The sequence below is a fragment of the Vidua macroura genome, chromosome 2, assembly GCF_024509145.1.
Source record: "Vidua macroura isolate BioBank_ID:100142 chromosome 2, ASM2450914v1, whole genome shotgun sequence".
NCBI lineage: Eukaryota > Metazoa > Chordata > Aves > Passeriformes > Viduidae > Vidua > Vidua macroura.
In genome coordinates, this window is record NC_071572.1 from 66,631,729 (window position 1) to 66,652,948 (window position 21,220).

The 21,220-nt window shown below is 39.3% G+C and overlaps 1 protein-coding gene across 6 annotated transcripts in view; it reads left to right on the forward strand.

Annotated features, from left to right (window-relative positions):
- Positions 1–20,984, forward strand: part of CMSS1 (cms1 ribosomal small subunit homolog) — a 227,782-nt gene extending 206,798 nt beyond the window's left edge. For all 6 annotated transcript variants that reach the window (XM_054002649.1, XM_054002672.1, XM_054002657.1 and 3 more), the window contains 9 exons: positions 1,136–1,236; positions 5,905–5,979; positions 9,012–9,141; positions 11,778–11,837; positions 12,529–12,631; positions 13,612–13,672; positions 14,512–14,599; positions 16,213–16,301; positions 20,473–20,984. In XM_054002649.1, coding sequence (XP_053858624.1) covers positions 1,136–1,236; positions 5,905–5,979; positions 9,012–9,141; positions 11,778–11,837; positions 12,529–12,631; positions 13,612–13,672; positions 14,512–14,599; positions 16,213–16,301; positions 20,473–20,556 — 791 coding nt within the window. In that variant the 3' untranslated portion in view covers positions 20,557–20,984. The remainder of the gene's footprint in view (positions 1–1,135; positions 1,237–5,904; positions 5,980–9,011; positions 9,142–11,777; positions 11,838–12,528; positions 12,632–13,611; positions 13,673–14,511; positions 14,600–16,212; positions 16,302–20,472) is intronic.
- The last annotated feature ends 236 nt before the right edge of the window (positions 20,985–21,220 follow it).

Sequence of the window (21,220 nt, forward strand, 5' to 3'; positions counted from 1 at the left end):
AGGTGGAAAAAAGGAGTGAAGATTATGAGATTGTACCTTTCCAGGAATAAAGATATACTCATTTTGTTACCCATTCTGTCACGTTAGGATTTTTAAAGCCACTGCCTTATTGCCACATAGTATATAATGCTGCATTTGTGGATTAATAGAGATTCTTCCCTTCCCTCTTTTATCCCTTTACCTATTTCAACATGGAATTTGTAAATACCAGCTATAACTGATTTTCTCTCTTTCGTGTTCTCTGGCTACCAGTTTACTCTGTTCACAACTAGTGATTACATAGATACAGTTATATCATCTATACTTGCGGTGATGGTTAAGAAATCCTTAAATTCCTCTCTTTTCAAAATAAATAACTTAGTCTTGAAGCTGTAAATGTGCAACTTTGGAATAGAAGAGATTGCAATAATGACTGGATACCTGTTGGGCAGATATATTCCACTTACAGAAGTTAAATTAATTCAGTTTGACAATGCTTCTGGCAATAATCAGGGAAGTAACTCAGTCCCCAGTAGAAATGTCTGTGTTTGAATACATCTAAAGCACTATTATAACACTGTTGGAGGGAGCTGTTTCTGTGCATTTATTTTTTCCCCAAAGTCTCTCTGTTGATAAAAGAGATGAAGAAGAGAATGGGTAAAGACACCCGAATTTAATTAGTTGTCTTTTTAAACATAAATGTGTTTTAGTCTTGTGGACATTTTCATCAAGCTTTGGGAGTGGTGCCTTTGTCTAATTATTGCTGAAGTAAGAGACACAATTAATGTACTTGCAGGAAGTGTGCATATTTTTTATACAATAGAACATTATACCTGTCTTGTAAATTTTCCTCTTTAGTGTGTCAGTAAGGCATTTAGGAGCATGTATTTCATGCATTTTTGTATGTGTTTGCTTGGATTTTTTTCCTTTCATCTGCAAGACTTGTTTTAGTAGGAGGAAATAACTTTATTTTGAAAGAAGTATCAGCAAACTTAGCAAGAAGAATGTATTTTTTTCCAGCTGTATTTATTGCCAATCATGAGATTGTATTATAGTGACAATTTTCAGCTAGAGGTTTTATGCCTGTTTTTGAGTGCAAAGATGGGTAGATCGATTCGAAAAACAGTAACAAGAGCTCTTCTTTGTTTTTGATTAGACCCCTCAGATGATGAAGCTATTGAAAAAGCAAATGAAAACAGGACAGCAACATGTCAAGATTCAGATTTCAAACCTGCTGTGAAAAAGAAGAGAAAACAGGTTTGTAAATTAAACAATTGTTTAGCACAACAATGATTATGCATAGGGAAACATAATGTCCTTTTTTTCAGTAAAGGGATAGTTTTCTTCACTCTCTCTGATCTGTTCAGGTTTGGTTGTTTTGTTTTGTTTGTTTTTTTTTTTTTTAATTATGTTGCCTTATTTGGAAGTGATCACGTTCTAGTACATTTCAGCAATATCTTCACACTTGTTTTGTGTGAGTTGAGATTGCCAGGCCTGTCCAACAAAGTGACTGTCCAGTGGTACAAGCCTGGATGGTGTCACTGAGTATCCTCCCCTGCAATTTTTTCCCCTTTCCCTGCACACACAAAGTCTGGAAAGATATATTTACTTGTTATACAGATTATCTACCCAAGCATGTCCCCAGTTCAAGGTCCAAATGAAAAAGAATTTAGGTCTTCATGGATTGATGTTTTCTTACCCTTGCACTGCTAAAACCTTCATTTAATGCCAAGAGGAATTGTGTTGTTCAGCATTATGTGGAGTATGCCAAGGAACATCAGCATCACCCCAGTGTGAGGGAAAAAGTCATCTAGAGGTTGGCTGATTTTATGAAGTTTCTTGTTTGAAGGTAAATTTATTCTGCCTTCGTCATACCACCCAGGAGGATTGACTGAATGGCTGTCAGAGAGCTAAAATTACATTGGAAGCTATCTCTCCTTGAGGTTATGGATATTAATTTTGACCCCTAGGTCAATAGTAAATTCACTCTGTAATGCCTAGGCAACTGCCCAAGTGAAAGCCATTTGCAGGGATGTTCTTTTTTTGTGACAGAGAAGTGTAAACAGCATGGTAGCAATTACTCTGTTTTTGGATCTCTTTCCAAAGAGACCAAAGGTGAAGTGATCCAAATATCTGAATGAGATCAATGTTTTGATTAGGAAAGAGAACCAAACAATACAGGAGAAAGCTGTATTGCCTTTGTTCTGCCAGGGGGTCAGATGCTGATGAGTGAGAATTCTTATGGAGACACTTTTTATCACCATTTTCACTTAGGCATTTAGAAGTAGGTTAAGGCACTTTGTTTGGGAGGATTGCTTAACCCTTTTTATGAGAACATTAGAAAGGATAGCCTCCACAAGTTACTTACCAAGATAGCCTGGAAGTGCTCAGCTCATGTAGAACACCTGCCACTGGTCTTTCTGTCATATAAAGAATATCAGCCTGCATGTTGGAATCACGTAATTTGATGTTTAGATGTGAAACTGCAATAGGGAAATGCTTTATGGGAGCTCAAAATCATGGATGGGTTATTGCCTATCTTTTAGACAAACCAAATCAGAGTTATTTATGGAAAGCTGGTGGTTTTGTAGTTCTGGTGCAAGTAACAAAACCCATTTTACTCATGCCTGCCTTATTCAGAGGCCAGAAGTTGTTCTGCAATGGACTTGGTACCTCAAAGTCTGTCACGAGACAACCAAGAGAGTTATGAGCATCCATGCTCCTGGTCTGCAGGCTGTCCTCGGGCTTACCGTGAAATGAGTGATCTGTCTCCAGTCTGAGTGACGCAGTGATGTGTTTACTTTGTCACAAACTCCAAAAGCCAGAGTATGTGGCTGACCTGGAATGTAAACTTTCACACACATGCAAGACTGTTTTCACTCTATATTTGAATTTCCTGTCACTTTGGCAACGTGTAAAGAAAAAACCATGTTAGAAGCATAATGCAGGAAATATTTTATGCTCTGTGGATGATTAACAAACAAGGAATTTATGACATTTTAGTTCATAAATCACTGGTCTCAGCACAAATTTCCTGTTTTCTGCATTTTAAGAATTTCCATGTAAAAATAGCATAAAAACACAGAGCACGAGGGAGCCATGTCAAAAAAACAGTGTTTGTCTGTTTTGTGTCTTGCATAAGAAAAGCATGCAAATGACCTTTTCTTAAGGGTGGCATGCAAAGAGCTATTGCATGAGTAGGTAGGCAATTAATGCTTGGATAAGGGTCAGAAGTTCAGGATAGATCAGATGCTGAAATATTTTAGACTGCAGATCATCAAAGACGTGTAAGCTTACAGCCATTCACCACCAGAAAATTTCTCTTTTTATGTCACTATTTTTAATGTCTGAATAACATGGATTTACTATTGCTGGGCTAATAATATACTATGCCTAAATATATATATGCAGTGTAAAGGAAGCAATTTTGAGTTTTAACATGCTTCTCTAAGGAAGCAACACTTTGACTACAAGCCTGCTGTATGCTTGTGTTGCCTGTTGTATGTTTCTGTGGCTGTTGAAAGAAAGGGATACATACTACCTTCAAAAAAGAAGCCATGGCATTTGGTGGTGCTTTCAAACATTTGAATGAAGGCTTAGCAGCGAGAAGTTTTTTTCTATCAGAGCATTTTTTTCAGCTGTGTAGCATATTTCATTCTTTTTTCATGCAGATACCAGTTGGGAGTGTTTGCAGAGTTATGTAAAGCAGTTCATGATGTATAACAAGGGAGAAATGGGCCCAAAGTGAATAAGTGACATTTTTCAGTATGCTGGAAGCACCACTGGGATAGGGAACCATCATACTCTACTGGAGGACAGAGTTTCAGGTTGGCCCTTGTCTGGCTTTTTGATTGCTTGTAGGTAGTCCTTCACTGAAGCAATGCAAAGGCTTGTTCTCTGCATAAAATATGATGTTAAACATAAAATTTCTGATTAAAACACCTGGCTAATGGCGTTTAAGTATCTATGGACAGCTGGGATGTGTAAGAGTAGAGCAGAGGGTAGCTCTGTTTCAGTCTCAATGTCTGGGAATGCTAATGGTAAGGATAGGAATGAAGAAACGTATGGTGGTGTTTTAAAAACACTTGAATCAGAGTCAGTACAGAGATTTTTAAAATAGCAACAAACCAAAAATAAAGCAAAAAACTTATACTAACTCTGGAACAATTTTGTTAATTAAAGTGAGTTTCCATTTGCAGTCGTTCCCTTCATTTCTAATGAAGATAATCTCTGTTTATACCTGAGAAAATCACAGGGACAGATTTCTGTTGTTGAGGCAAGATATAATCCCACAACTTCTCATGGGTTTTTATGCAGGCTGCATTACATTCCAGTAGCTGTAGAGTGTTTTGCTAGCTGTAGCAAGTCCCCAGCCCAACCTTGTCTGGTAATTCCTAAGTTTCATTTCAATCCTCAACCAGTTTCAGAGCCACTGCTGTACAATACTACTGCCTTTGCAAGGGCAGTGGCTGAGGCTACATCACAGCACAGAAAGTAAGAGGTTATTTATTTGTGTTGAGCATGGTGGTTACCTGCTTCAATAGCTAATTTAGCAAGGGGAGTGGGGAGGAAGAGAGAAATTTAGACATAATATGAACAATTAAACCTCAAAAAATGCTTCTGATAAGGCTGTGAGAGTGGGCTTGGAAAGGTAGGAGTGTGCTGGGTTGGGTCATTTAACACCAGTTGCCATGAAATGTCCTCCTGCTAAGGTGGGGCAATGCAAGGAGGGCTCAGAAAGGCCCAGATACTCTGAACTCCTGTTAGCCTTCCTTTGTCCCTCTTGGCCTGACTGAAGCTGCCTTCCCAAGGCAACAAAGGAGCAGCTTCTCTGACTTTCAGCTAGGCTCCCTTTCCTGCTGATACTTTTCTTTCAGGCTTTCCCCAGGGAGGAGTGCTGGATTTGCTGTTCCTGAGCTTTTTAATGCTCCGTGTGACGAGTCTTCTTCACATTTTCTCACAAGAGCAGACTTTTGCAGCCAAATGCATCATAGTGGTGTGGAGCATTTTCCTGCAGCTCAGTCTATTTTCCCATTGCTCTTCATCAAGTCACTTATTAAGTTCCAAAGCCTGTCTATGCAGATAAATGTGCTTCCATTAGGTAGAAGGCCCTAAGAAGGCAAAAGAAAAGAGAATTGCTACACTCAAAACAAGAGAAGTCTGGGCCTTGCTTCCTCTGTTTTGGACAATTTTAGGTGACTACAGTCAAATCCTACTGGATTATGTGAACAGGGACTCTGGTACGAATGGACCAATTCAGCCTGTTCACTCAGGCACAAAAGAGGGTTAATGATAGCAGCACATGTTGAATTATTCTGAAATGCACCATGTATTTTTCTTGTGTGTATTTGACCCTGCCTGCTATGAAAAGTCAAAGCAAGAATGGTGTAGGACAAATTTGAAACATGTTTTCCTAAACTCTGCATTACAAGTGTAGAAGGAACTCCAGAACATGATTGTTTCTAATTAATCTTGCCCAGTTCCATGTTATTTTAACTGTCTGGATACTCACCTTAGACCCAGTTATTTTAAAGCACTACTGGCAAAGTTTGGAAAAATTATCATTCACAATAGTAGAGATTAAATATATAAATTTAGTGGTAGATTTTGTTCATATTTTCCTCCTGATTTTTTTTAATGTGTCAAAACCTGCTTTTCACCATTTTATGGAATTATGACTACACCCTGAATGCTTCAATTTTCTCTTCTTTTATTCCCTCTCCTGGTTGCAACAGCAATCTCAATTCCAAAATTACTTTATATACATATAACTGTAAGGATTTGATTTCATCCACAGGTGGGGAAGTTCAGTTTTAATTGTTTTTTCCTAGCCCAGCATTATAGTTTCTGTATCTCCTCTTATCTGCTTTGCCTTCCTTTGGTGACTTTTTTTTTCTTACCTCTTTTTTGTAATGTGTTTTGCAGCCTACAGAGTGTTTTTTAAGTCAGCCTGAAGAAAAGCAAGAGAGCACTGTAAAGGCAAAGAAGAGGAAGAAGAAGGTATGAGTGTCCTAGAGTGTGTTTGGGGTCTGGGCAGTGGGTTTATAGGCTACTGCAGTATGGGGACAACGTCATGATGGTGAGAAGTAAAATTCTCATAATACTGCAGCCTCTTTTAGAGAAGAAGATAAATTCCTAATTTTTAAACCTTACTCAAGGTGCCTATTCCCAACCTGACCTGTGGCATTATGTCTGTGTTCCACTCAAGGGTTGTGTATTTCTACAACCCACGTGCAAGTGTTGCCCACCAGGAAAGGGTGACTGTATGGAAGAAGGGTGGAACTTCAGTTGCTGCAGAATCTGACCCATTCGCACAGTGTGGTCAGGCACCAGCTGCTGTTACATCTTTTGAGCCAAGGACTGTCCTTGTTCACTCTTCTCCTCATAGCATAAGTATATAAATAAATACTCTGTATTGTCCCTCTGGCCATGCTCCATCCTCACCCACAACAACAAACACACCCTGCAGTCTAAATGGAGATTATCTGGCACCAGGCAAGTTAATTGTCTTTCTGTAGGGGGACAGACTGTAAATAGTTGGCTCCATCACAAGGCTGAGGGGTGGCCTTTTTATGTTTTGTTAGCCCTCTTAATCATCCAGAGAATGGGAAGAGTGGGATTTTGCTTTCCGTGTGGCTCTGGCAGAGTAAGTGCAGTCCTCAATCCACTGGAGCCAGAGTGAAGGCATGCCATGGCAAGGCTGGTGAACCCACCTAGCAAGAAACCCTATTCTCAGGCCAACAGCAGCTGCTTACTTACACCTTTGCTTTCAATGGGCCACTAAGCTGACATACACAGCCTGTCAAAAAATCCCATTAGGAAACATTTATTATGTTGAACTGTGGCTTCCAAACAAAATGCTGTCTCCAAATGTAAGGAAAAGGGGGTAAAGCCCTTTTGTTTTTAAGCATCTGGAATGAATTTGAAGAAAAATAATAAAACTTCCTGCATGAGGAACATTTCCCCACAGCTCTCCTTCCAGGAGGAGAGTTTGCTCAGGTGTTCTTGCTCTTGCTCTTAAAGAATTTCTTGTTGTATCAGGCTTCTCCCCTCCAGAGGGCAATAATTTTTCTGAAGGAACCAAGTGGCACAATCAATGATGTAACAGTCCTGTGAATTATGCTGAATTACCAAGTAAAATGAGCCTGATAGTTCTGTTGCTGTCTGCTAAATCAGAGGTTCCCAAATGTGGGTCATTTCAGAGGCAGCTTGTGAGGGAGGGCTGGGGAAAAGCATCTGGGGTTATTGGGAAGAACAATGGAGAGGTTTGCTTGTGGGTCTCACAGAGAGGCTGGCTGTGCTCCCACATGCCTGGTCATGCTCTGGGGAGACACTTGTTCCATGGCAGGAAAATACAGCAGTGGTAAGTGAAAGGGAATGTTGGGAAGGAATGGTACAGATTCAAACAGAAAGCTGCGGAACAGCCAGATGTCCTCTACAAAGTCTTCCAGGGACTGCAGCGGGCTTTGCACCAGGCCAAAGCTAGACTGAGAGGAAAGCAAAAACACTTCATCTCTATGTCTCCCACTGTCAAGGGTTCAGCTGGGGTTTTGCAAATCCACAGGTGGCTTTTAGCAGGGGTGAAACAGGCAGTGCCAAAGTGGCAATGGCTGGGAGAGGCAGCACTTGCCTTGTCTTTGCTGTTTTGGCAGTTCCCAGATGGCTCTTCCCTGTTCACCATTCTGCCCCTCATTATTGGAGTTATTGTTATTGGAGTATTTGGGCTTTATTGCACAAGAGGGACAGGCAGAGTGGTGGGGAATGGAAGAAAGGAGGGAATGGGTACTGAGATGGAATGAGGGAAAGAATGGATGGAAGAAGGTCTGTCCCCAACATTAAAATTCCTGCCATAACTCTCTTCAAAATTTCCATTGATCTTTGCTGTCCTGAACTTCAGCCTACCAAACTGAAGGTACCCACTGTCCCTCCAAAGCTGCCAAAAATTCTTCCAGATCCACCTAATCTCTGTGAAATCCCACTTTCCCTCAAAAATTTGGACCCTTTTGCTCCATCCTGACCACACCCTTCTGCTCCTTTTCACTTCTAGATTTATGCTACCATGTGTCCCCTTGATGATGAGTTCAGTTTAGCTTACACAGCTGAGAAACCTTGAGCTGTCCTTTCAAAAACTAAACACATCTCAGCAAAAACTAGAGAGGCGTAACATTCTTGTCATTCTCTCCAGATTGCCTCTATCCTTGCAAATGTTCTGTTTTCTTAAATACTTAACATTTGTTTTTCTTAAATGCTGGCAGATCAGTCAATGGGAACTTTGGGCTATGCTACCCGCATGTTCCATTTAATTATGGCAAAAAATACAGCAATCCCTTCACTTCGGTGGGAATTCAGACCTGTTACTCAGTAACATTCCTAAGGTGTAAAACACAGTCATTATGAACTCACATTCAGTCTCTCAAAATTAGTAGTTTTTAAAGAAAAATTACAGTGTGGGAGAACAAAGCAGCTGTGAATTCTTGCTGCTTGACCTGTGGTTCTGTTGTTTTAACTTATTTTCATCACCCTGGCATGGTATTCTGTGAATATAGCTAACCATCTTCCCTTCCAAATGTACATAGATAGTTACCCTGTTTAAATCAAAATATAACCACATCACATATCACTTGGTTCCTGTTGTTATGACTTAAGAATAATAAGCTGAAACAAATTTTGAAAAAAAAAAAAAAAAAAGCCTGAATTTTCAAACTGATACTAAAGTGTAGCAATAGCAGAACTCAAAAACCAGCTTTCAGTTATGTTTTTGTTACAGCAGCCGTTCAGGTGAGTGCACAAGATTTTTCATGTTCAGGCTCACAGACCATCTTGTCCAAGTATCTCAGCTTGCATGTGAAGTCTGCATTCCCTCTAAAGACAAAGGGAATCTTGTCCCATTGTAAGGTGTTTTCCGAGTTAAGCCATAATTAAACTGATATAACTGTATAAAGATATGGAGGAACATTTATGTACAGTGTTGTTAGCTAGCCAAAGAGCTATATAGAAATACCATATTAACCCATTTTACTTGGATTTTTTAGAAGAACATTTCTGATGTTCTGCAAAAATCTGCTCCAAAACCTGGTGTCCCTGCGGATCTACAAAATCTGCTTACTCAACATTTTGGTGAAAACCGTTCCGTGATTGAAATAGAGGAATTAAAGCTGTCAGGTAACTTATCCTGTATTTAATATATAAATAATGTTTTTTTCATGATACTATTGACTTCTTTTTCTGCAGAGAAAAGAAGATTTTTGGGACATAATTGAGTTGTACTTTTTAATGAAAATATCTTCTCATATTTCTTTTTTACTGTATATTAATTTGCTGTTTAAGTTGAAATGTTAGTTTCTTTGGAATAAATGTGAGGTTTCTTAGAGGAATGGAAATGAAACATTGTTTAAATATCTCTTTTTATTATAAAGTAATAATTTCTGGAGTTCACTTTTCTGATAATAATTTTATGATTCCTAATAGTAGCTCCCAAGTTGCTATGAGAGATGTATTTTGTTCCTGGGATTATCTGAGTCAATGCATAATAAGGGGGTGACAGAAATAGACAAAGAAATAATGAGGCCTCATTCTCATATGGGTATGAGATTTTGAATGTAGTGGTTTTTCAGGGAGGGGCATGAATTGATGTGAGAATTTTGATCCATGTGTGAAATGACCAAGTTTTAGCCATGGGGACCCTTTTTGTTCCCTGTATCCTGCCTCCAGTCAAAAGCCAGATAGAAAAGGCAAAAAGCAGGACAGAGCAGGCCTGGCTTCTGTCAATTGGAGGTTGCACTGGAGATGATGGCAACGTTGAACCTCTCTGCCTCTCCTGTGCAGACAGACACTGTCCATTATTTGTTGGTAGGGCTCATGAAGAGCAGCAGCCTGGTACCCAACCTGCACTCACCTTTGGGACTTCTTGGACTGTCAGTGACCTATGCCCAGTGCAGAAGCCTTCTAGTCCAGCAGTGCTTTTTCTTTATTAATGAATAAGCCTGTCTCTCTAGGTAAATGTGCTCTTCCTTAATCCCCATGATTCTAGGTGGACCCTTCTTTATTTCTGTGGGGCAGTCTCAGCTTTGTTACTGGATCAAGAAAACCTGGAGAAGTCCCATATAGATTTCTTTGAAAACCTTGTGTTAAGTATTTTTTTGTATATAAGGTTTTTAGGAAATAATAAATTGTTTTGGTTTCTTTCTTACTAAAAGAGCCCTTTGGGCTACTGAAGTGACCCATTTTCATATGTGTTGGATGGAGATATTTTTTCCTTAATTTTTTTGCTGGTAGTTGAAGGCTTAGAGTGCCAAGGAGTTTAAGAACTTGTCCAGCTGTCAAGTTGTTCACGTCAAAGCACTGAGTAAATAGCAAGCAGCTACTTCGGAGTTGTGTGTTCCTGTTCACTGACAAAGTGCAGAAGGTCAGGGTTGGTCAGACAGTCAGCATGGTCTCTTGCTGCAGTCTGGAGCTGTGTGTTTCTTCCTCCCTTTCTCAAATTTCTATTTAAAACTGTTGGAAATACTGCAGTGTTACTGGACTGTTGGTGAGGAGTCAGGGACTGAAGCTGTGTGCTTCAGAAAGGACCTCTTAAACTGTCAGTCATTAATGAGACCATGTATTCAGAAAATCAGCCCCTGCCTGCCCACACCAGCATCAAGTGCATCTTTTAAACATGATTTTTAAAGTAAATCAGCTGCTGATCCTTCAGTTGTACATATTCATTTCCTTTGAAGCTCAGTCTTAGGATTTAATAGGAATCAGTGCAAAATAAAAGTTTTTAGCAAGATACGACGTCAGCCAGGCATTGGCTACAAACCAAGTTTGTCACACTATCTGTTCTGATGAAGATCTTGCATTGGTGCTCTCAGCATTAGCACAGTGCACCATCCATGTGAACATGAATAATGTCTTTGAAGAAACCTGCTTAGTTTAGAAAATGTATCAGCAAACATCCATGGACACCCTGAGGGGCCGTGCTTCATGCAAGATGATGACAAATATGTAAATCTTTAAAGACAGAAGTATTGTTAATGCTCTGCAGAAGCATATTGTTTCATCATGCAAAGAGCCCTTAATGCAGTGGCAAGTTTTCCGACCATGGAATTTTAATCACCTTTTAAAGAACTTTGATTTTCTCTATAGGCATGAGAAAGGACCTTCCAAAGAACCTGTTGGCATCTTCATTGCCATTATAAGAAGTTAAGTGGCATGTCTGCCACAGAGTGCTAGTAAAAGACTTCCCAGTTAACATAGTGACCAGAGAAAAGGAAGTCAGCAGGAAATGGAGGAAGAGAAAGGCACTGAAATTCATGCAGTGGAGGTGTTGGTGTTAGGGTTGATATATTTAGGTAGGTTACCACAATATGAAAGACCAGAAGGTGAACAAACTTACCGACAAGTAACTTATTAGTAGATTCTTGCATTTACACATTAGGAATTATTTGGGGGATGTACAAACATATTTCATCATAGGTACATTGGAGGAACAGTCTAGGAGTGTAAGGCTTTTGGCTGAGGCTTTGATTCATTGTGACAAAGACTTTCTTTAAAGCATGTGATCACACCTGTACAGCAGCCCAGTATTCAAGGTTTCAGTCTGGGAGAAAAAAAATTCAGAGATGTTACCTTCATTGATTTAACCCATACAAAGTTTCTTCTACGTTAAGTTTTTGTTTCAGAAATGGTAATTTATTGATGATGGATTTATGAAGTTGGGATTTCATCAACATAACTAGTGGTTATGCTGCAAACATATGTTCTCCCTTTGCTGTTAAAATACATCAACAAAAATACTTTTTCCTTTATGTTTTCAGATTCCTGCTTTTTGCCAGCCAATGATCTTACCCACAGTTTTTCTTCATACCTGAAGGAAAGTGAGTTTAAATGTTGGTCTGGGTGAGATGAAAGTTGTATGAAAAATATTATTAAGACAGTATTACTGCATTTTTATATGTAGCTCCAAATATTATTTATTATGAAATATTAATCACTTTAAGGCTTTTAATTTTTTTTAATGACAGGTCTTGTTTTTCTGGCTCTTATTTATAACTTTTTTTTTTTAATTAAAAATGTTCTAGGCTTTCTTATGATTGCGAGGGATTTTGTGTCAGTAATTTATTGTGGCTTCATGAGTAGGTATATGTATTATCTTAGAATGAAAGTTCTGCAGCTGTCTGCTGACATGAACCAAGTAAATTTTTATTCTCTTGTATATTTATATAGAAGTTATAGTCTGGTAAATGTTTCTTTGCGGATGATTTTCTCTGATACAAATTGCCATATGTGGCAAATGAAGACAATAGGCTCATCACCTTAAAAACTGTTGATTGTTAATGCTTATCTAGTTTGTTCAGTTTTGTAATATTTTTGTATTTTATTTATTTTGGGCATTCCATATTCCGGCTTCTCAGCCATGACTAAATGCAAAAGTGATGCCAAAGTTCCAGACCTCAAAAGAGTCAGCATGTGTGTTCTTGCTGCTGGCTACCATTCATCATGTACTCCAGTAATTTAAAATTGTGGTATGTAGTACTTGGTGTGTGTACAAGGGCTTTTCCATTGCAGTCTGTCCTAAGTGGGCGAAACTCCGGAGGAACCACAAGGAGAAGAAGTCGGTGGTAATGCTGGTTCTGTGCAGCTCTGCCCTTCGCTCCTTGGAACTCATCAAGTATGTCAACAGCAAAGACTCTGTTGAGGTTGGCAGTTGGTCAGGAGTTTTGTCTTGGAACCACAGGCAAAAGGCAAAACTGGGACATTGTCCTCCTCTGCTAGCCAGCAAATTCAGTGACTCAAACTGATGCACTATCCCTTTCTTCTTTAAACTCTGGGAACGTGGTGTTCAGTTTTGGACTGAAGTAATGCTCAGTACTTCAGTTGCCTGGGAAGGGTTACTTTTGTTAAAAACCAAAAATGAAGTGTAACTTTTAGGGGAAACTTGTTTTACTTGGGAACAGAGTAAGCCCATAAAGCATCGTAATCCACCACTAGAAGTCATGGCTTTGCGCCAAAGGCAGGGAGGACATGGCATTTCAGGGCCTCAGGTGCTAAGGTGTGTCTGGCCTGAGTGCCTCCAGGTCTGTGTCAGTGTTCTCAGCTGGCTCAGGCTGGTAAAACTGCTGGGCAGAGATGACAATTTTCAGTGTGCCCTGTCCCCGTATTTTCCCCTTCTCTATCTTCCTACTTCTCATGCCAGAAGTTTTGATGACTCTGATGAATTGATGGATACCTCACAAATTTCATGGTTGTCTTCTGTGTATTGACCCTGCTTCCTGTGATTATCTGTCAGTACAAAATGCCTTAGTTATCTCATAACTGAATTATTTTTAAATTAGGATTTGGTGATTAACCAGTTTTGAACTAAGCTAGCTGTGAAAGCACAGGCCATAATATTAAATGTTATCTGAAAAGCTATCTAAACAATATTGCCCCCTACTGATACCTTCCACTGTGTCTGTCCAGTTGTTGGTCTCTGTTGATGAGTAGCAAACAAGAATGTACACAGTGTTCAGAGTACAAACAGAGTTCACTGGGGGACTGTGTGCGTCTCAAACATATTGAGAAATGCCAGTTGGTTTTTCTTTCCTCATGTGTGGTCTTAAGCCCAACCCTGCTTCTTTCATTGCTAATTTTTTTTTTTTTTATTATTAGGTCAATGACAGCCTTTAAAGGAGATTGCAGAGTCATCAAGTTGTTTGCAAAGCACATAAAGGTAGGGAATTTTAATAGAGCAAGTAAACAGCTAAGTAGTGTGATACGATTTTCTTTTTAAATCCTTTGGCAGTAGTGCCTTTCATACAGTGTTCATATGAAGTTGCTTCCTTTAGGTAGTGCTTCCTTTGGTAACCCATTGCTGCAGTGTGAAGAATTTCAGTAAGCACCATCTCCAGTAGCTCTGGTGCAGCCCTGTGCAGAATGGAGATGCTTGTGCATCTGCTGAGTTTCACTGTTCCACATTCCCATCAAGTGCTCGTTCAGTGCCAGAAGGCTCATCCTTGCAGGTCTGTGGAAGCAAACTGTACCAGCACCCACATTTGGATTCTGAAAATTGAATGCCTGGGTCCCCAGTATCCATACCTGTTAAAAAGAACAAATTATGGGGGCATTGGGAATAATGAGTAGACACTTGGCTGTTGATATAAATGCTGTCAAACACGCAAATGTCATTTGCTTTATTTCACCTTTTTCCAGTATCTTCATCTTGAAGGACTTCAGAGTTAATTCAAGTTTTTCAATATTCCAGAGCATTTGTTTAAATGCTGAAAGAATCTTGCTGTTCTCACCTCCAAAAATAGTTGGTGCAATAGCAGATTTTTAAAGTTAAAAAAGATTGAATTTCTAGAGAAGTGTGATGCCCAGCTGGCTTGTTATAGTTCCTAAACATTCTTCCACATGTAATCGTCTGACAGTTTGAAAGTCAAATATCATTTGTTACTTGATGGTCTTCTAGAAAGAAATACAATGAGATCTTGAATTTATTTCCAACTCCTTGAGAAGAAATTTTAGAACAATTATGGCTTTACTGTTGATTTTTATTTCTCTCCAAATTAGATAAAGGAACAGATGAATATGTTAGAGAAAGGTATGTTCCACATTGGGATTGGAACTCCTGCAAGAGTAAAGGCACTAGTGGAGCAAGGTAGGAGAACAAGGAGGGTTTCCTCCCTAGGTATTTTATATTTGGTCTCATGAGAAGTGAAATTTGAATTTTTTATTTTTTTTTTTTTTAGGTTGACATGAACGTGTAGATTTGGGTACTAAACTGTATGATTCTGTTTCTTCACTTGTTCTGTGTCAATCAAAACAAGGTCAAGGTTCTGGTACCTTGTTTTATGATCACTTTAAGCTGGCATAAGCCAGTATTAACAGAGAAAAGCAGAGTAATGCTTCCTCTCACCTGCCAGTCATTGCTTATTCCCTCTTCCTGCTCCCTGTGCAAGCCCAAGAGTCTGTTTGGCAGCTCAGTGAAATGACCCCAATTAAACCAAAATCAGTGTGCACACAAAATCATGTAATGAGCAGGCAGAGGTGGGGGACTTCCTCTTTTGGCAGGAATACTGATTTATGCTGACTTGAAAGTGATTGCAGAACCATAATGTGAGATTTAAAACTCCAGGAAACCAAACACTGCAAGTGGATCAAAAGGAAATAGTGATAGAAGTCACTGTATCATATGTTACTGTGAGCTTAGTGTAAACTTTTTTGAGGGGTGGATGAACTATCTGCTTGCTGATTTGATCTTATTTCTCATTTGCCTATAATAAAATTAATTATTTCCCAAATTTTGAGTATTTTTACTTACTCAATATACAGTATGTACACAAAGAAAACGAAACAACAAAATGACAAGATGATAAGACAATTCTTTCCATTCCTCTTATGCAAGACACTGTCTTGCTCTGACTGTGGTCTCTTGGTCAGGGACTGGCAGTGGTTTGGGACTCTACTGATACTTCCAAAAGAGTGCAGGAGTTAACATCATTTTGTTGCTTCCACCAGCATTAAATGTTAGTGCTCAGCACATCAGCACATTGCCATGAGTGTAGTGAGGCACTGGAACAGGTTGCCCAGAGAAGCTGTGGATGCCCCATCCCTGGAAGTGTTACATTTTATCCCAAACTCTAGTTCTTTTTTGACAGTTTAATGTTGCAGTGCAAGGTCACTTAGAGAAGGGAGAGGAATCAAAACTGATGGGAAAAAATGGTGAGCATCATGTAGAAGACCAGGGAAAAAATATAGGAGAATGGCTGAAAAGCAAGTTCAGAAAGGACCTTTTTTTTCACCACCATTTATTTGAAGGATAAAGGAATTTTTCAGCAGCACCACTGACCTGACTCATGTTCACATAGCACCCTGTCCTGTAAATTGCTGAACACTGTCTGTTCCTGTCAACATCAATTTTCAGGTTAGGGTCCTTGTAACTTACCAGTGACATTAGCTGTGGAAATTCAACTCCTCTGGTTTCATCAAGAGGAAGCTTGAGGAATTACTTTCTGGCAGGATGTTAAGCTCTTGACAAATCCGGCAACAGGAGTTCCTCTTCTTTTGTGTTTATCTTCCAAAAAGGCATGAGATTATGTGGCTAAGGGAGTTTGTAGTGTCAGTGCATTTTCCAGCCAGCAAATGTAGTACTTAAGTGTTCAAAGATTAGTTTCCTTGGAAACAGACAACAAAAGATGTTAACAGCCAAAAATCATTTTGATAAGCACATGTCATATTATCTTGGTAGTGAAATTTATGTTGCCTTTTTAGATGCCCTGTACTTAAACTCCACAAAATATGTAATTCTGGATTGGAACTGGAGAGATCAGAAACTAAGGAGAATGATGGACATCCCTGAGGTATTGCATAAGCACCTCTATATGTTATATTCTGTGTATTAAAAGTACTTTTGTTGGTAGTTCTCAGGTCTGAGTCAGTAAAGTTTTCTTTCTGTAAAGCTGTCTTCAGTGGTAAAGGAACACAAAGAAGTTCTCATTGACTGAGAAGTCTGTACTCTCGGGTCTCAAAATTATCTCCTGAAAAAGAATTTTTCCTTTATTGTTGCAAGTCACAGCTGTGACTTCTGTGTTTGTGCTGTGAGTTTCCCCTGTTTATGCTCGATGGATATTCTACCTGTCCCAGATATTCTACCCGTCCCCAGGAAGTTCCCTCAGTAGGAGGACTTTGTACAGAGTCCTAGACCTCGACAAATGAGAGAGATGGGCATCACCGACTGTGTGAAATTTAACAAAGGGAAGTGCCAGATTCTGCACCTGGAATGGGGCAACCCTGGGTGTACAGACAGACTGGGGAATGAGACATTGGAAAGGGACCTGGGGGTCCTGGTCAATGGAAAGTTGAATCTGAGCCAGGAGGGCCAACCCTGTCCTCGGGCCATCAGGCCCAGCATCACAGCCGGGCAGGGGAGGGGATTGTCCCACTCTGCTCTGAGCTGGGGCGGCCTCACCTGGAATACTGTGTATAGTTCTGGTCACAACATAAGAAGGGTATAAAGCTGTTAGAGAGCATCCAAAGTAGGGCAATGAGGGTGGAGAAGGGCCTTGGGGGGAAGCCGTATGAGGAATGGCTGAAGTCACTTGGGCTGTTCAGCCTGGAGGAGACTGAGGACAGACCTCACTGCAGCTACAGCTTCCTTGTGAGGGTGAGAGGTGGGGCAGGCACTGAACTCTTCTCTGTGCAGACCAGTGACAGGACCTGAGGGAATGGCCTGAAGCTGGGTCAGGGGAGGTTTAAGTTGGATATCAGGAATACCATCTTCCCCAGAGGGTGATTGGACACTGGGACAGGCTCCCCAGGGAAGTGGTCACAGCACCAAGCTTGACAGAGTTCAAGAAGTGTTTGGACAATGCTCTTAGGCACAGGGTGTGACTCTTGGGGTGCCCTGTGCAGGGCCAGGATTTGGACTTGATCCTTGAGGGTCCCTTCCAACTCAGCATATTCTGTAATTCAGTGAAAACTTTCCTCAAAAACTAAACAAAACTATGGCCAAACATACATGTTTCTCCATCTGAGAGCAAGATAACATCATATGAGTAAATCTGCAGACAGTTGTCTTGGTTTTTTCTTTTCTTTATTGTCTTTTTTTTTTCTGTTTCTTTTGACAAGAGGTAGGGTGCAAATAACTTAAACCCATCCATCATTTCTACACTCCTTCTAAGATAATTCCCAGTTCTTTCCAGTTCTGTAATCCAGCTTTTATTTCTTGCTGTTACAAGCTGTGTTTACAGTATGTTGTGGAGCATCACCTATTTCTAGCCAGATGAAGAGGCAGTTTCCTCCATTCGTGCTTGTTAGAAAGCTCCCAATTTCCTGCACAGTGTCTTGAGGTTTTGTGCATTTAGAGCAGGCCCATACATGGAAGGAATCTCCAGGGAAAAGGACTTCTTTTGCATATAGACATTAAGCTGTTTCACAAGTGAAACAAATTATCAGTCATTAATCCATCTATGTACTTGTCCAAGTATTTGAATGTGCTACATTTTACAGTCCCCCACACACAAAACAAACAAACAAAAAATACGCTTAAGAAATGAAGTAGCAAAAAAAAAACCCTGCCTTTGCTTTTTTGGTGGCAAGGAGGCTCCCTCTTGTGGTTAATACATAAGGCTTTTTTGTATGGTTTTAAAGAACAGAAGACATGAGATCACAGACAGTCCAATACAAAATCACAGGCAGTACAAAAGGTGTACTGTGGGATGTAGTGGGCAGATGGCAGTGGGATGGATTTTTTAAGTCATCTGAAGTCCATATCAATAAAGTAGACCACAGGTGCTCCACGTCCAAAAAATGAAGATTATGTTGCCACTATTTCATTTTGGGCTATTGCAAACCTCAAGTATACCTTTCAGCTCACTGTAGTTAGGATCATGGCAGTTCTGTGTATCTCTCTAGAAATACAGGGCAAAAGTTGTGACTCCAAGTCTATTTTATTAAGGCAAAATCCTAAACTATTTTAGCATAAAAAGTTAAAGCTTAGTTCAAGTTAAATCCAGGTAAGTAAGAGCACTGGACCATCATATATTGTGTTAGGATAAGCAATAGATATTTATGTGTGATTACATAATAGTGAATATGTAATTACAGAAAAGTCTTCAAACTGCTCTTGACTCAGGTAACACATCATAAAGGAAGGTTTTTGACATCTTGGGCTTTATAAGTGGAGTATTTTGCAGGTATTTATCCCACTGCAGACATCAGGCAGATTCCTTAAAGTTATGTATAAGGAATGTCCACAGCAAAAGACACCCAAATAATGTTTTGGTGATAAGGCATCTTAACACCACATATAAACCAATGGGATGTTCTAGCAACTGGTGGACTTCAAATATTGAATACAGTCTTAGTCAGCTTTTCTAATTGTCTAGAAAATGTAAAATACATGCTATAAATTGTTATAAGTTTTCTCAGAGAGAGGAAATACAGTACCAAAGACAGAGAATTGTCTGTTCGATGTACATTTCTTTCACCTGTGTTAGTTATGGAGGCAAAATTGTACACTTAAAATGAATAACTCAGCATGCTGGCCTATTTTCAGTGCAAACCTCAATTATTAATAATTTCTTTGCATATTTAAGGTGCAACATTGCTAAATTTCCTTGTGTTTAAACCAGAAAGCAAGAACAGTTGGAAGCACATGTCCATTGTACTTGCTGTTTTTGTAGTCACCTGATGTTCAGTGAAGAATTCTATACACAGAATTATATTTATATTCTAATAATATATTAGAATATAATTATTATAATAATATATTTTTATTATAATAAATATATTAATTTTAAAACACGTGGATCTTTCCACATGGCAGTTCTGCATGCCATCATATCCACACAAGGGATGCTGCCCTGATCCACTGCTCTGTCAGCTCCCTCAGCATCTCATTAGTTAATGCTGCTGGAATTTTCATTCTCTGTTTCTGTGTCTCCCACTTCATTCATCCCAAACAATGAATAGAAAGCTCCCAAAGAAACCACAGGAGGAGTAAATGAGTTTATCAGACTTTATCTTGGCACACTGGAATTGAAGTAAATCATAAAGGTGTAAATAAAAATGGATTCTATAATTTTTGGTCTGACCAAAGGACAAGCTTCCTGCTTTGAAAGCTTTTTGTACAGAGGTTGATGGCAATACAGAGGTGTCTCAACTCAAGTTACTTGTTCCTAAGATTCAAGTGAAGTTTTTTTCAACAAAACCCAATATTGTATTGTCTGCAAACAATACACACACTAAGCCTTCAGTAAATTTGAAAATACGCTAAGTTTAAGTTTCAGACATCATGAAAATAGAAGATTTGTGAGAAATGGACTAGTGATAGAAAGATAACTGTGTTCACCTTTGTGTAGCACATCCAGTCTGAAATTGAGGCTGACTGGGCTTTCTTGCATCATTTATTTCTCTGCAAAGTGGAGGCACGAAAGAATATAATCCTGAGAGAAAACCTGCAAACAAGTGATTTGTAAGTGGTAAGAGGGAGCTGTAAGGAAACTCTGGACTAACCATGATGATAAAGATCTTGTGTTCCCTCTGAAATATGTAGTCAGTATTTACTCTGTAATATATTTGTTTTATCTTTAGATAAGCCATAAGCTACAACAATATCAGTGTCATAAACCAAAGAACTTTGTACACAGCACAGGCAAACCTGACCTTCCTGCTCACTTTCATTCAGGTGTCCCAGTCACAGACAGGGCTGTGCCTGTTGCACTGCCCTTGATCTGCTTTATACCAGTTCTTACTCTGGAAAGTCCTGTAGGGATTCTGCAGCCCAGGATGGGCCTTTTGCTGTGGTGTACTTTATCAACTCTGCCAATAACAACCTTTCTGTAGCCATGTGAAATGGGACTTCAGGGCTGCAGGGCAAAGGATGGATGTTTTAAAAACTGGAAATGTTTTAGAGGAGCTTGTATAGGAATCTCTTCTTTAATTTCTAGTCCTATAGTAAGGTGCCTGAGTAAATAAATAATGATATCATTATCAGTAACTTCTTATGCTTTCTTTGATTTTTTTCTTCAGATAAAGAAAGAAACAATTGACCTACTTGAGAAGAGTATTATAAAGCTGTGCAGAGATGGATCTGTGAAGCTGGGACTCTTTTAATGAGTTTACCAACAAGGAAGTAATTTGCAGCTGCCTTTTGCTATTATCCTGCCTGCAACTGAATTTTGACTTTTCAGAGGTCTCAATACAGCAGGCACATTGGAACATTTTCTCAGCTTTCTTTTAATAAAAACCCAGAAGTTGTGTTTGTAGTTCTAGTATTATTTTTATTGCAGGAACAATGTCATACTGAAATCAGAGTTACACCGCTTTCACCTGCTAGATGTACTACTACGTGTCACTAGTAAGACCTTGAAGATGAGCAAATATGGGTGTGAAAGTCTTTGCACAGCTCAGTTTTCTGTTCCCTCCTTGTGCTGTCTCAAATTAGACATATATTTCTCTCATGAGTGGTAATCTACTTGCCCTTGGGGGTCTTTGAAAAAGTATGAATTTCAGTAACATGTTAAAGAAGTATTTTTCACCTATCTGTTCTAGAGCTGGCCAAATGCTGCTTTTTGCTCTTATATGATAAATTATCTGTATATTATACTGAGATTTTATTTTGGTTAAACTGTTGAACTGTGCAAAAAGTATTCTTATGTTTGTCCATTTAAATTAAAATTAGGTGATCTCTGGGTGATTCTTTTGTCATTGTGGATAGCAGGGAATGGATGGATTTTTTTTTTCAGAGAACAAGATGAATAGAGATGAGGAAATCATC